Source organism: Oncorhynchus gorbuscha, linkage group LG07, assembly GCF_021184085.1.
Source record: "Oncorhynchus gorbuscha isolate QuinsamMale2020 ecotype Even-year linkage group LG07, OgorEven_v1.0, whole genome shotgun sequence".
Lineage (NCBI taxonomy): Eukaryota > Metazoa > Chordata > Actinopteri > Salmoniformes > Salmonidae > Oncorhynchus > Oncorhynchus gorbuscha.
The window spans coordinates 47,505,302-47,518,420 of record NC_060179.1 but is presented as its reverse complement, the minus strand read 5'-3'; the positions used below and the strand labels follow the sequence as shown (position 1 = coordinate 47,518,420).

The following is a 13,119-nucleotide window of genomic DNA, read 5'->3' as shown; positions in this document are numbered from 1 at the left end:
ATAATGAATTACTAAGGGAATAAATATCACTGAATTGCAGAAATATTGGAACAAAGTTGTCTAATGAAGGTAAACAAATTGTTGTTCACTGGAAAATACTCTTTCAAACACAGTCATGTTGTACAGTGCCATTATGGCTATTAGCAGGTAGCTGGACTATAGAATTGCCTAGGAGGGTAGGGGGAGAATTCTATCATCAAATGTATTTCTTAGGTTGGTCGTGATTGGTTGCAATTTCAGTTTAATCCACCAGAAAATACCAAACCAATAATACAACAAAGTATTATTCTTATTATTAGGTATCATATCCGACCGTGATTGGGAGTCCCAAAAGGCGGTGCACAATTTGCTCAGCGTTTCTCTCCCTCTAAAACCAGAAATAAATGTTTTGGCCTTTACAAATATTATTTTGGCCTTTAGTTAGATTACAATCGCTCACTTTAGTTTAAAAAAAAAAAAGCGAAATAACCTCAAATATTGTTATATATTATCAAGTTGATGGAAAAGTCATATAGCCCGGCACCTACATACACAGTTGTCTGAGACACTTGGTAGGCCTACAGTGTATATATAGAAACATTTGACGTGACTCTGCCAATAATTACATATAGAGGATTGGAGGATTCTTTTAACATCAATATGCTCTTTAAATAAATAAGACCTACACCACTTTTAACAGCACATTACTCAACACTAGTGAGACTCATGTCACCTACAGTTTATTGAAAAATATGACGTGACTCTCCTCCAATACTTACATATAGAGGATTGGAGGATTCTAAATTAAAACCAAAAGCCGCCTCATGGGTCTCTCTGTGGCGGCCGGCACGGGTGTCGAACCTGCCTCTGTAGGCTTGATACGTAGTCTTGCAACAGACGCAGGTTTGATACCTGCGCCGGCCGCCACTGGGTGACCTATGAGGTGGCTTTTAATTTTAATTTAGAATCCTACAATCCACTATATGTAATTATTGGTGGAGGGTCACATATTTTTCGATATACTGTAGGCGACATGAGTCCCACTAGTGTTGAGTAATGTGATGTTGAAAGTGGTGTAGGTCTTATTTATTTAAAGAGCATATTGAAGTTAGAAGCAATAGGATTCAAAGAAATAGCCCACAACTATTTTAGCACCGTTTAACGCTGCTCTGAGACAAGCACGGGGACTAGTCTTGATAAATCAATGAGATTGTCATTTTCACTGGATCTCCATTTTGGGTATTGGTTAGACTACAATTAGGGCTTAGAAATGCTATGTTCTTAGTGTAACTTTTATTTAAATAGGCAAGTCTGTTAATGAAAAATTCCTATTTACAAGGACCGCCTACTCCTTCCTTCCCGTCGGGGAATTGAACCCCGGTCTCCCGCGTCCCATTACTGTAGCCTGTAATCAGTCCCATACACTATTTTCTTACAAAAAAGTTTTCAATTCTCTAGTACAGCCACTATTGAAGGCTATCAACTGCTTCCCAAAGATACACTCTGGTGGTCAAACTAGCACAAATGGTACCAGTGGTTGGCACTTAAATAACTTGCCATAGAATTCTGCGGCACCATGCAAGTTGTGCCGCAGTACCCGCAGTAGCCAAACCACTGTATGTCCATGATAAGGCGCTGCTCTACCTTCTTGACAGCACTGTCAACAAGGCAGGTCCTAAAGGCCCTAGTTTTGTTACACCTGAACTACTGTTTAGACGTGTGGTCAGGTGCCACAAAGGACTTATGAAAATTGCAATTGGTTCAGAACAGGGCAGCACATCTGGCTCTTGGATGTACACAGAGAGCTAATATTAATGATATGCATGTCAATCTCTCCTGGTTTAAAGTAGAGGAGAGATTGACTTGATCACTAGTATTTATGAGAGGTATTAACATGTTGAATGCACCGAGCTGTCCATTTGAACTACTGGCGCACAGATGGGATGCCCATGCATACCCCACAAGACATGCCACCAGAGGTCTCTTCACAGTCCTCAAGTCTAGAACACTTTGGAAGGTGCACAATACTAAATAGAGCCATGACTACATGGAACTCTATTCCACATCAAATAACTCATGCAAGCAGTAAAAATTGATTTAAAAAACAGATATAAAAACACTTTATGGAACAGCGGGGACTGAAGCAACGCAAACATAGGCACAGACACACACACACACACACACGATAGCATACACACACGTACATATGGATTTTGTACTGTATATATATGGGGTAGTGGTGGAGTAGGGGCCTGAGGGCACACAGTCTGTGAATGTATTGTAATGTTTTTAAAATGGTATAAACTGCCTTAATTTTGCTGGACCCCAGGAAGAGTCGCTGCTGCCTTGGCAAATACAAATACAAAGCTTTATTTGAATATTTCTTAATGTGTCATGTTATGGTGGTTTGCAATGTGATACGCAATGTCTATTGGAATACAAGTTGCAGGAATATATCCAGCACCTTCACTTCACCCATAATTTACATATAAAATACCTGTCATAGTAGGGTCAAAAATACAGTACATGGGGACTACCTACACCATGTAAGCTGGAACTCTCTTGCTAACGGTTGCTATAAATCCAACCACTTAAAGATTAGATTAGTTTAGAAAAATGTGTTTCTTATCTTTGAGTAGCATCAGATCAACAACAATCGATATACATGCAAAAACACAGCTATTGAAACAAACTATTTTAATAATAAACCTGCAACAGAACATTCTGGGAAATTTGACAATGAAGTTCCTCCCACATCTGTGGATAACTCCAAAGATTTAACTCCCTGTCTCTTGTTACTCTTAATGGAGTTAAAAGTACTCTGTCCCAATCAACTCCAGTTATTAACAGAAACAGACAGGAGAAAATTGATTGAGGTAGAAGACAATGATATGGAGAGAATGACTGACCTTCACCAAGACAGAGGGGGAACGATGAAAAGAACAGATGAAGAACGGCGCCATGTGAGGTTTCAGTGAATAGGTCCAAAATGGCACCCTATTCCCTATAATGCACTACTTTGGTCACAAGTTGTGAACTATAAAGGGAATACGGTGCCATTTGGAACACAGGCAGTGAAATATGCAGGTGCCTGATGGAGAGAGCATGTCTTTCTCCAGGACAACGAGAGATTAATTTAGATCTAGACCAACCACAGGCCAGAGGACACGGGGGCTGAGTGATATAGAAATGATGCTACTGTCACCCTGATCCAGTCCTTCATTCCTGAAACGCCGGCACATGGCCACTTTAAGTGCATTACCATACAGATCCCCCATCCTAAACATGAGCATTTCCCAATTTTTCACTAATATACTAATATTCACTAATAATTTTTCACCCAGCTACCCAACCATCTAAAAACTGGCACAATGTCAACTCAGTTTCCAACTCGGTCAATAAACATAAAAGCATGTGAGGTGAGAGATCAGTCTGGTGCGACTTCCTGCTGACAGCCCAGCATTTTTCTGACTTCTTATTCTTTTATTTTGAATGTGCAAACATACAAAGTCAGTAGCTAAATAGAGAACAAATAGGTTAACTAAATGTTTAATTTAATTGTTTTATGATTTCACCAGGAAGTAATGCCACAGACCGCCCACCTCTAACTGGACTACCTAAAAAACATTCACATTGATACAGCTGTGACCGGAAGTGACTTTTCAGAGTAGGTTAGGAGAGGATTTTTGCTAACTCATTTAATAACATTACCCTAATTATCCTAACCTGCTATGTTAATTATTATAACCTGCTGGTAATTTCTCCAAACCTGCTATGAAAAAGTAACTTCCTGTTGTTGCTCTATCGAAGTGCAGTGTTTTTATGGAATCTTCACCTCCCACATGCTTCTCTGCACCAAAATGGAAGTCACATGCTATTTCTGTCTATTAATTTGTCATATTTATAAAAGGTTTATAATGTGCAAAAATGTATTGTTAGTCTCAAAATAGTGAAATAACATTGTAAACAAAAAAAAATGTATGATGATTTTGTAATGTTATTGACCGAGTTGGAAATCATGTTGACATTGTGCCAGTGCTTAGCTTGCTAGCTAGATTAGTGAATTGGGAAATGCTTGGGAAATGCTAGCTAGCTTTACCACCCTGTTTTAGCACGTTTCACTAACTAGTTATTGCTTTGAGTCTAAAAGGGGGAGTTTCATTTGAATGGTTTGAATATGATTTTTTGTCCAATCAATGTAACTAAAAGAGTTATACCTAATATTTTCCTGTCTCCTAATGGTTAGCCTTTTGTCTGCAAAGGTTGTTACATTGTAGCTACATAGTAAATAATCCTTCTGGGTTTCACTTTACATTAAGTTGCTTGCTCCTGGGTAGGCACATGATAATTACAAATATATCTTATGTAACTTCATTGTTCTTACAAAACACTTGATTCAGCACAGTCTTTGAGGCAGGTCATAACATAGAAATAACGTGAATATTTATTAACGACCAGAAAAATACGTCTTTACTTATTTTTAATCTGGTTATGTAACGTCTCCTCAACCTGAAACATAGTTTCAACCGGAAAATAACGGCATTATGACTTTCTCTGCCAAATTTAACCCAAAGCCCCATGGGAATGAGCCTCGACGAGGAGGCTTACACATTATTCTCTGTGAAGTCTCCATCCATGTCTTAGAGAATCTGTATATATGGAGACAGCCCCCTTGTTCACCATGTCTTGAAGAACTGACATCATCAGCCATGTACAGCATCTCCCGCTTTAAACACACAATCATGGAGTTTTATATTTAACTAAAGCCAGTCTGAGCTTCATTTCACTTTGTCACGGTGTCTTACCATTGAGAACCAATATCTTTAATGGGGACTGGACAAAACGTGTTAAACATGGGAATCCATTTGAAAACATTCCAGTGAGAAAAACCTGTTGAAATTCTGTATTTTCAATGGAAAAAGTATGTGATTTCTGGGGCAGTACCATTAGCATAGGGTTGGTGTTCACGTCAATATGGAGAAGTGTTGAGTCACCTAACTGAAAACGTCTCTGTTTTGATCACATTCTATGTTTCAATGCAAAGCTGTAATTCAGACAAGCTTGTGACATTCAAATAATTTATTAACATTGACAGAGAACATTAATGGTTTCGATAAGGTATGCTGCATAAATAAACTCAAACCCTCTTTTTCATGACAAAATGTTTATTAATTAGTGATAAACTTCCAATGCACTTTGTGTACTGCTACTAACTATAAATTATTTGAAAAAATACAGTAGTATGCACTTGAATCAACTTTATAAACCAATAGGATATTTATGTCCTGGATATCAAATTCTTTATGAAATTGCAATAAAAGGGAAAGTAACCAAGAACATTAAAGCAAAGACAAACATAGTGTAAATAGATACATGCAAGCACACACACTTACTCATACACACCCTAACTGAAGCGCCGCAGCAACAGGTTATATATATATACAGTGGGGCAAAAAAGTATTTAGTCAGCCACCAATTGTGCAAGTTCTCCCACTTAAAAAGATGAGAGAGGCCTGTAATTTTCATCATAGGGACACTTCAATTATGACAGACAAAATGAGAAAAAAAAATCCAGGAAATCACATTGTAGGATTTTTTATGAATTTATTTGCAAATGATGGTGGAAAATAAGTATTTTCACAACTCTGTCTAAGAGCTCTACGGACAATTCATTCGACCTCATGGCTTGCTTTTTACTCTGAAATGCCCTATCAACTGTGGGACATTATATAGACCGGTGTGTGCCTTTCCAAATCATGTCCAATCAATTAAATTTATGACAGGTGGACTCCAATCAAGTTGTAGAAACATCTCAAGGATGATCAATGGAAACAGGATATACCTGAGCTCATTTTCGAGTCTCATTAGCAAAAGGTCTGAATACTTATGTAAATAAGGTATTTATTTTATTTTTTATATGTACATTTGCTAACATTTCTAAAAACCTGTTTTTGCTTTGTCATTATGGGGTATTGTGTGTAGATTGATGAGGGGGAAAATGATGTAATCTCTTTTAGAATAAGGACGTAACGTAACAAAATATGGAAAAAGTCAAGGGGTCTGAATACTTTCTAAATGGACTGTATAAATGGGCTCACTTATGCCCTAAAATGAATGTGTTCATATGGGCAGAATATTGTATGTAAATAAATACAAACGTGCTGCACTAGTTGACATCCTTTAAGACGGAACAAATAAATCAGGGTTGGGCGAATAAATTGAAAAATGTCATCCATAAGCCTACAAAAACATTAATAAATAAAAACGTGCACATGTAAAGAAAAGTTACTTCAACCTTGCAATAATCCATTTTCTTTCAGTTTGCTTTATAGAATCTAGTTATCAATACAATTAAACTAGGCCTATGATATTTCCTTGAATAGGCCTATCCTCCACACACACCTTGATTGGCTTTAGGATAAGCTAATTATTAGATATTATGCACAGCTGTTTTCAGCAGCACACTAAATCTTTCTATCAATTGAAGGAGTATTAGGATATAGTGACTGGCACCAATAGTCTATTTAAAGTCTGTGTCAATAGGATATCAGTTGCATTTTTTCGATATGAAAAGGAGACGGAAATATGACTGGCCTGCACTGCACATAGGAAAGTGTCCAGACGACTGTGAGCTGATTGACCAGTAGGCTATGTGTGAATGTTCTAAAAGCTTTATTCAAATCAATCATCTGAATACGAAAAGCACCCTTACTCCATATTTGTTTTACAAAACATGGATATGTTGCCCATGGTGATGGCACATGTCTAAAAAGCTTTTGCGTCCCCCACGTTCAGCTGTGAAACAGGCCCATAGTCAAAGAGCCAATTCACAGAAGTATAGTAAGGAACCATTTTTTAATGACACTAATATCAAGTGCGTGGAGCCTGCAGGAGAAGAGATTCTTAATGCAGTAGCACTTTCCTGCAGTCAAATGACCAAATCATTCTCTGGTTGCCTCATGGGTGAAATGTTATTAATATTTTTCATATTTCAGTCTTCTGTGATGAATATAAAGGTGTACTCTTTTTTTAAGACCATAACCATGTATGTGAGGTTTATGCTTTCGTTTCAAAGTAGCTTTGATTAAGACTACCAAGAAACACTCTGTGACCCTGATTTTGCCCACTGCAGTAGATGGTTAATGTACAAGTCAAAGATAAAGGTGAGGGGAAGGAAATCAAGTGCCCTCAGATTACTATTCAGCCACAGTGTGAATGCCATTATGTTACATGAGTGCCTCCTTTCATGCCGTTTGAGGAGCTCATCTTTATACATATTTAGACTATGGCTTATACAAGGTAGCCTTACATACATTAATGTATGGTCCGACCAATTATAATGGTGCCGGAGGGGATGGCTGCTGTTTTACAGGCTCCTAATCAACAGGTGCTATTTTGTGTGTTTGTTCGCATTGTTTCTAACTTATTTTGTACATAATGTTACTGCTATTGTCTCATATGACCAAAAAGAACAGAAATTACGCACCTTGAGCTGGACAAAGAGTCTTTCTTTAATGAGTCCGACACAAAGGATATACTGCTTCTCCGAGACCAGGCCCAAATCTCTGTCATTTGCGTGAAGAAAAGACGGAAATACAGGGGGCGGAGATCGGGGTGACTTGTGAGAATTCGTAGGCGAGTGGGTAACCCGCTTTTACCATCCGTTCTATTGGCCAATGTGCAATCACTGGAGAATAAACTGCATGATCTTCATTCGAGACTATCCTACCAACGGGACATTAAAAACTTCAATATCTTATGTTTCACCGAGTCATGGCTGAACGACGATACATATAATATACAGATGGCTGGGTTTTCATGGCATCGGCAGGACAGAACAGCTATGTCTGGTAAGACGGGGGGTGCGGGTGTGTGTCTATTTGTTAATAACAGCTGGTGCGCGATGTCTAATATTAAAGAAGTAGAGTACCTCATGATAAGCTGTAGACCAAACTATTTACCGATAGAGTTTTCATCTATATTTTTCGTAGCGGCCTATTTACCACCACAAACCTATGCTGGCACTAAGACCACACTCAACGAGCTGTATAAGGCCATAAGCAAAGAATAAAATGCTCATGCAGAAGCGGCACTCCTAGTGGCCGGGGACATTAATGCAGGCAAACTTAAATCTGTTTTACCTCATTTCTACCAGCAGGTCACATGTGCAACCAGAGGAAGACCACCTTTACTCCACACACAGAGACGCATACAAAGCTCTCTCGCCCTCCATTTGGAAAATCTGAATTATATCCTCCTGATTCCTGTTTACAAGCAAAAACTAAAGCAGGAAGTACCAGTGACTCGCTCAATATGGAAGTGGTCAGATGACGTGGATGCTACGCTAGAGGACTGTTTTGCTAGCACAGACTGGAATATGTTCCAGGATTCATACAATGGCATTGACGAGTATACCACCTCAGTCACCGGCTTCATCAATAAGTGCATTGACGACGTCGTCCCCACAGTGACCGTACATACATATCCCAACCAGAAGCCATGGATTACAGGCAACAACCGTAGCGAGCTAAATGCTAAAACTGACACTTTTAATCCTACAACACTGACTCTTATGGTCGTCGGACGCGGCATGGCTTGCAAACTATTACGTGCTATAAAGGGAAACACAGCCACGAGCTGGCCAATGATGCAAAACCTCCAGACGAGCTAAATGCCTTTTATGCTCGCTTCTAGGCAAGCAACACAGAAGCATGCATGAGAGCAGCAGCTGTTTCTGGACTACTGTGTGATCACACCTTTAAATAGGTCAACATTCACAAGGCCACGGGGCAAAACGGAATACCAGGACGTGTACTCAGACTGAGATTTTCAACCTCTCCCTAACCGAGTCTGTAATACCAACATGATTCAAGCAGACCACCATAGTCCCTGTGCCCAAGAAAGCGAAGGTAACCTGCCTAAATGACTACTGCCCCATAGCACTCACGTCATTAGCAATGAAGTGCTTTGAAAGGCTGGTCATGGCTCACATCAACACCACCCTCCCGGAAACTGTAGACCCCCTCCAATTCATATACCACCCCAACAGATCCACAGTTGACTCAATCTAAATCGCACTCCACACCGCCCTTTCCCACCTGGACAAAAGGAACACCTATGTGAGAATGGTGTTCCTTGACTATAGCTCAGCATTCAACACCATAGTGCCCACAAAGCTCATCACCAAACTAAGGACCCTGGGACTAAACACCTCCCTCTGCAACTGGATCCTGGACTATCTGACAGGCAACCCCCAGGTGGTAAGGGTAGGCAACAACACATCTGCCACGCTGATCCTCAACAAGGGGCCCCTCAGAGTTACTTGCTTATTCCGCTCTTGTACTCCTTTTTGCCCACGACTGTGTGGCCAAACACGACTCCAACACCATTATTACGTTTGCTAATGACACAACAGTGGTAGGCTTGATAACCGACAACGATGATACAGCCTATAGGGAAGAGGTCAGAGACCTGGCAGTGTGGTGCCAGAACAACAACCTCTACCTCAAGATGAGCAAGACAAAGGAGCTGATCGTGGACTACAGGAAAAGGAGGGCCAAACACGCCCCCATTCACATCGACAGGGCTGTAGTGGAGCAGTTCGAGAGTTTCAAGTTCCTTGGTGTCCACATAACCAACAAACTATCATGGTCCAAACACACCAAGACAGTCGTGACAAGGGCACAACAAAACATATTCTCCCTCAGGAGGCTGAAAAGATTTGGCATGGGTCCTCAGATCCTCAAAAAGTTCTACAGCTGCACTACTAAGAGCAGCCTGACCGGTTGTATCACCGCCTGGTATGGCAACTGCTCGGCATCTGACCTCTACAGGTCAGATGGTAGAGGGTAGTGTGTACGACCCAGTACATCACTGGGGCCAAGCTTCCGGCCATCCAGGACCTATATACTAGGTGGTGTCAGAGGAAGGCCCAAAAAATTGTCAAAGACTCCGGTCACCCAAGTCATAGACTGTTCTCTCTGATACCGCAAGGTAAGAGGTACCGGAGCACCAAGTCCAAAAGGCTCCTTAATAGCTTCTACCCCCAAGCCATAAGACTGCTGAATAATCAAATGGCCACCCGGACTATTTACATTGACCCCCCCCCCCCCTTTGTTTATACACAGCTAATCACTGCTTATTATCTATGCATAGTCACTTTGCCCCTACCTACAAATTACCTTGACTAACTTGTACCCCTGCACATTGATTCAATACCGGTACCCCCTGTATATAGCCCCGTCATTGTTATTTTATTGTGTTACTCTTTTTCAACTTTAGTTTATTTTGTAAATATTTTGTAAACTCTATTTCTTCAACTGCATTGTTGATTAAGGACTTGTAAGTAAGCATTTCACGGTAAGGTCTACGCCTATTGCATTTGGGAAATAAAATGTAATTTGATTTGATTGGGCACCAGCTCTCTGATGCCATCAGTCAGATAGAACAAATGCTAGAGCTGTTGTGAACAATCTATTTCATTTGATTTGATTGGGCACCAGCTCTCCAATGCCATCAGCCAGATAGAACAAATGCTAGAGCTGTTGTGAACACTCTATTTCATTTTATTTGATTGGGCACCAGCTCTCCGATGCCATCAGCCAGATAGAACAAACGCTAGAGCTGTTGTGAACACCATTTCATTTGCACACAAACAAAAAAAGCAGACTTACGTGTTCTGTAGCGGTGGTGAGGGCGTGTGGCGGGCCCTTTCGCAGAGCGTCCAGGTTTCCAGTGCCCGGTGGGCTTGGCTGGGGGAGATGGTAGAAAAGTTGGTGGTAGTGCCTTGCTTGTGGTGTTGGCAGTCGAAGTTGTGCTAGTAGCCTTGGAGGTTGGACCGGATCGCGAGTTTGGGGGGTCCTTATCCTTACGACCATTGGCTGTGCCGCCGACCCGAAGTACCGTGGTGCTGTGTGGGGTCACTTCTTTACCCCCAGGCGGGGGGAGTCGTGTGATGCGGGTGGTGGCGCCAGTCACGCGGGTGCCACTGCCAACCCAGTTGTGGAGGTGCGGGACCGAGTGGTTGGAAGGCAACCCAAATTGAGTTCTCGGGGCTGGGACCGTGCCGTCGGCCGCTAGAGAGGTGGTGGAGACAAACACGGTAGCGGTGTTCTTCGTAGTCGTGGTCATAGTGTCTGGTCGCTTGGGTGGAGCGCTGGGTTCAGAGAGAAAGATGGGGTCCTGCCCTATGCCCTTGGCATCCACTAGGTCCGTGGGCACATAGTCTTGAACGGAACCCACTACAATCCATTTGAGCAGCATGAGACTGAGGCCCAGGCCCACGAAGCCCATCACTAAGGGCACTGCGCACATCCAGGTCTGCTGCCGGTGCCACACCGAACAGGGCCCACAGCGGAGACGCCCCGGGGCCTGAGGGGAGGCCGGTTCGCCCCCAAGCTCCTGCAGGGTCATGGCCCCCAGAGTGCTCGCTCCCGAGTGCTCACTCATCCTGCTGAGGCCGTCAAAGGTCAGGGGTCAAACCGGGGACCCAATGACAAAAGGGCAGGAAGGAGGGAGGGGATGGGGCAAGGAACTGGGCATCATACCAATTCATCCACAAAAAATTCCTACATTTCTACCCACACACACATGGACATAAGACGGCACCCACAGACACATACAAGTAATTACAAGCCAAGCAGCTCACACGGATGCACATGTAAGCAAATATACACTCCCTCTGGCGCCAAGATAACTAATTACACACACAAACAAACACAGACACACTCATACGCACACAGGTTGGACACGGTCAGGTGAAAGTGCTGTCCGGCGGGGCAAGCCTCGTTGTAGTTAGGTGGAAACGAAATGACAGTAAATCCCAAGATGCTTCACTCTCCCTTGAGAAAAAATGCATAAGAAAAAGGCAGGCAGGAGGGTATTGATCCACGGTGTGGCAAGCTTCAGACCAGAGCTGTACATCCTGTGTGTGTCTGTCAATGAGAAACAGGCCAGGCAGGGTAGCAACCCTCCTCTGCAGTTTTTTTTACCGTGTTTTTTATGCTTCAGTCCAGGGGCTTCATCTGCAGTCTTTTTCCCTGTTTTGGGTCAGCCTCAGCTTCCCCTCACTCCCAGACAGCCCGGTGCTTTAGTGCTAGTAGCCGATGGTAATCTTACATGAAGAGAGCCAGTGGAACTGGATAGAGAGCGAGAGTGAGGGAGAGGATTTGTAGGGATGAGGCTGGCAGGGGGATGAAAGGGGGAAGGGGTTAAATCCAACTGATGTCCATCTAATGACTTTCCCCTCAGATCTCCCGGACTGTCCGTCTTTCTCCAGCTGTTTGTCCACCGCTTGTCATTGTGGTAGAAAAATTAAAGCCTTGGCTACTTGCTTGCTACCTCAGAACGCTACATTGGCGGCGGTGTTCAGAGCAGGAATGCGAGCGACAGAAAGGGAGGGAGAGAAAGAGCAAGAGAGAGGAAGAGGAGGAAGAAGGGAGGGAGGGAGTGCTGCTCTGAAAAACTGATGTGGCTGCTGTTGTTGTTAGCTGCAGACTGGGAGAAACACTCCACTGTGAGCAATGTGGGTTTCGCAGCACACAACCGGCGCTTTCCTCCCTTCCACAGACTGCAGGACTGCAGACTGACAAACAACTACCCCATCCCTTCTCTGACACACTGCATGCACCCGTGTAAGTGTGTGCATGTGAAAGCGATAGAGACCACACTGCCTTCCCTATCACCGTCAAATCTGAGAGCAAGAAAGTGAAAGAGAGAGGAGGTAGAGATCCTGGGAGAAAGCTCTGCAGCAGCAGAGACAAGGTGGCACTGCACAACACACTGTGCGGGAGGAGAGAAGAGCTGCCACAGACACCCCTGGGAACAGAGAGAGGGGAGGAGGAGAAGGGGGGGGCAGTGCAGCGCTACATCTCCCCACAGGCAGTGAGAGAAACAAACCAAACATTGGGCTCATAATTTATGGGTGGGATAAATCCTTCCTTCAAACCTGATTTTTCGTCTCACAGTCGATGAAACGCTCATTTCACAGTTCCCATGAGACCCCGGTGCTAGGCAGATGCCTTATCTGCAGGGCTTTGCTATTATTTCCCTATGACTGACTGTCTTGCATTCGAGGAAGGAAGCGTAAAAATGTAGGCGGGTGAATGCAGTAATAATAAGGGTTTAAGTCTAAGTCGTCAG

General features: G+C 42.8%; 1 protein-coding gene across 1 annotated transcript in view; it reads right to left on the bottom strand.

Annotated features, from left to right (window-relative positions):
* LOC124039937 (pro-neuregulin-3, membrane-bound isoform-like) overlaps positions 1 to 12,489 on the bottom strand; it is a 277,071-nt gene extending 264,582 nt beyond the window's left edge. The window contains exon 1 of the mRNA XM_046356508.1: positions 10,653 to 12,489. Coding sequence (XP_046212464.1) covers positions 10,653 to 11,427 — 775 coding nt within the window. The 5' untranslated portion in view covers positions 11,428 to 12,489. The remainder of the gene's footprint in view (positions 1 to 10,652) is intronic.
* Positions 12,490 to 13,119: the final 630 nt, after the last annotated feature.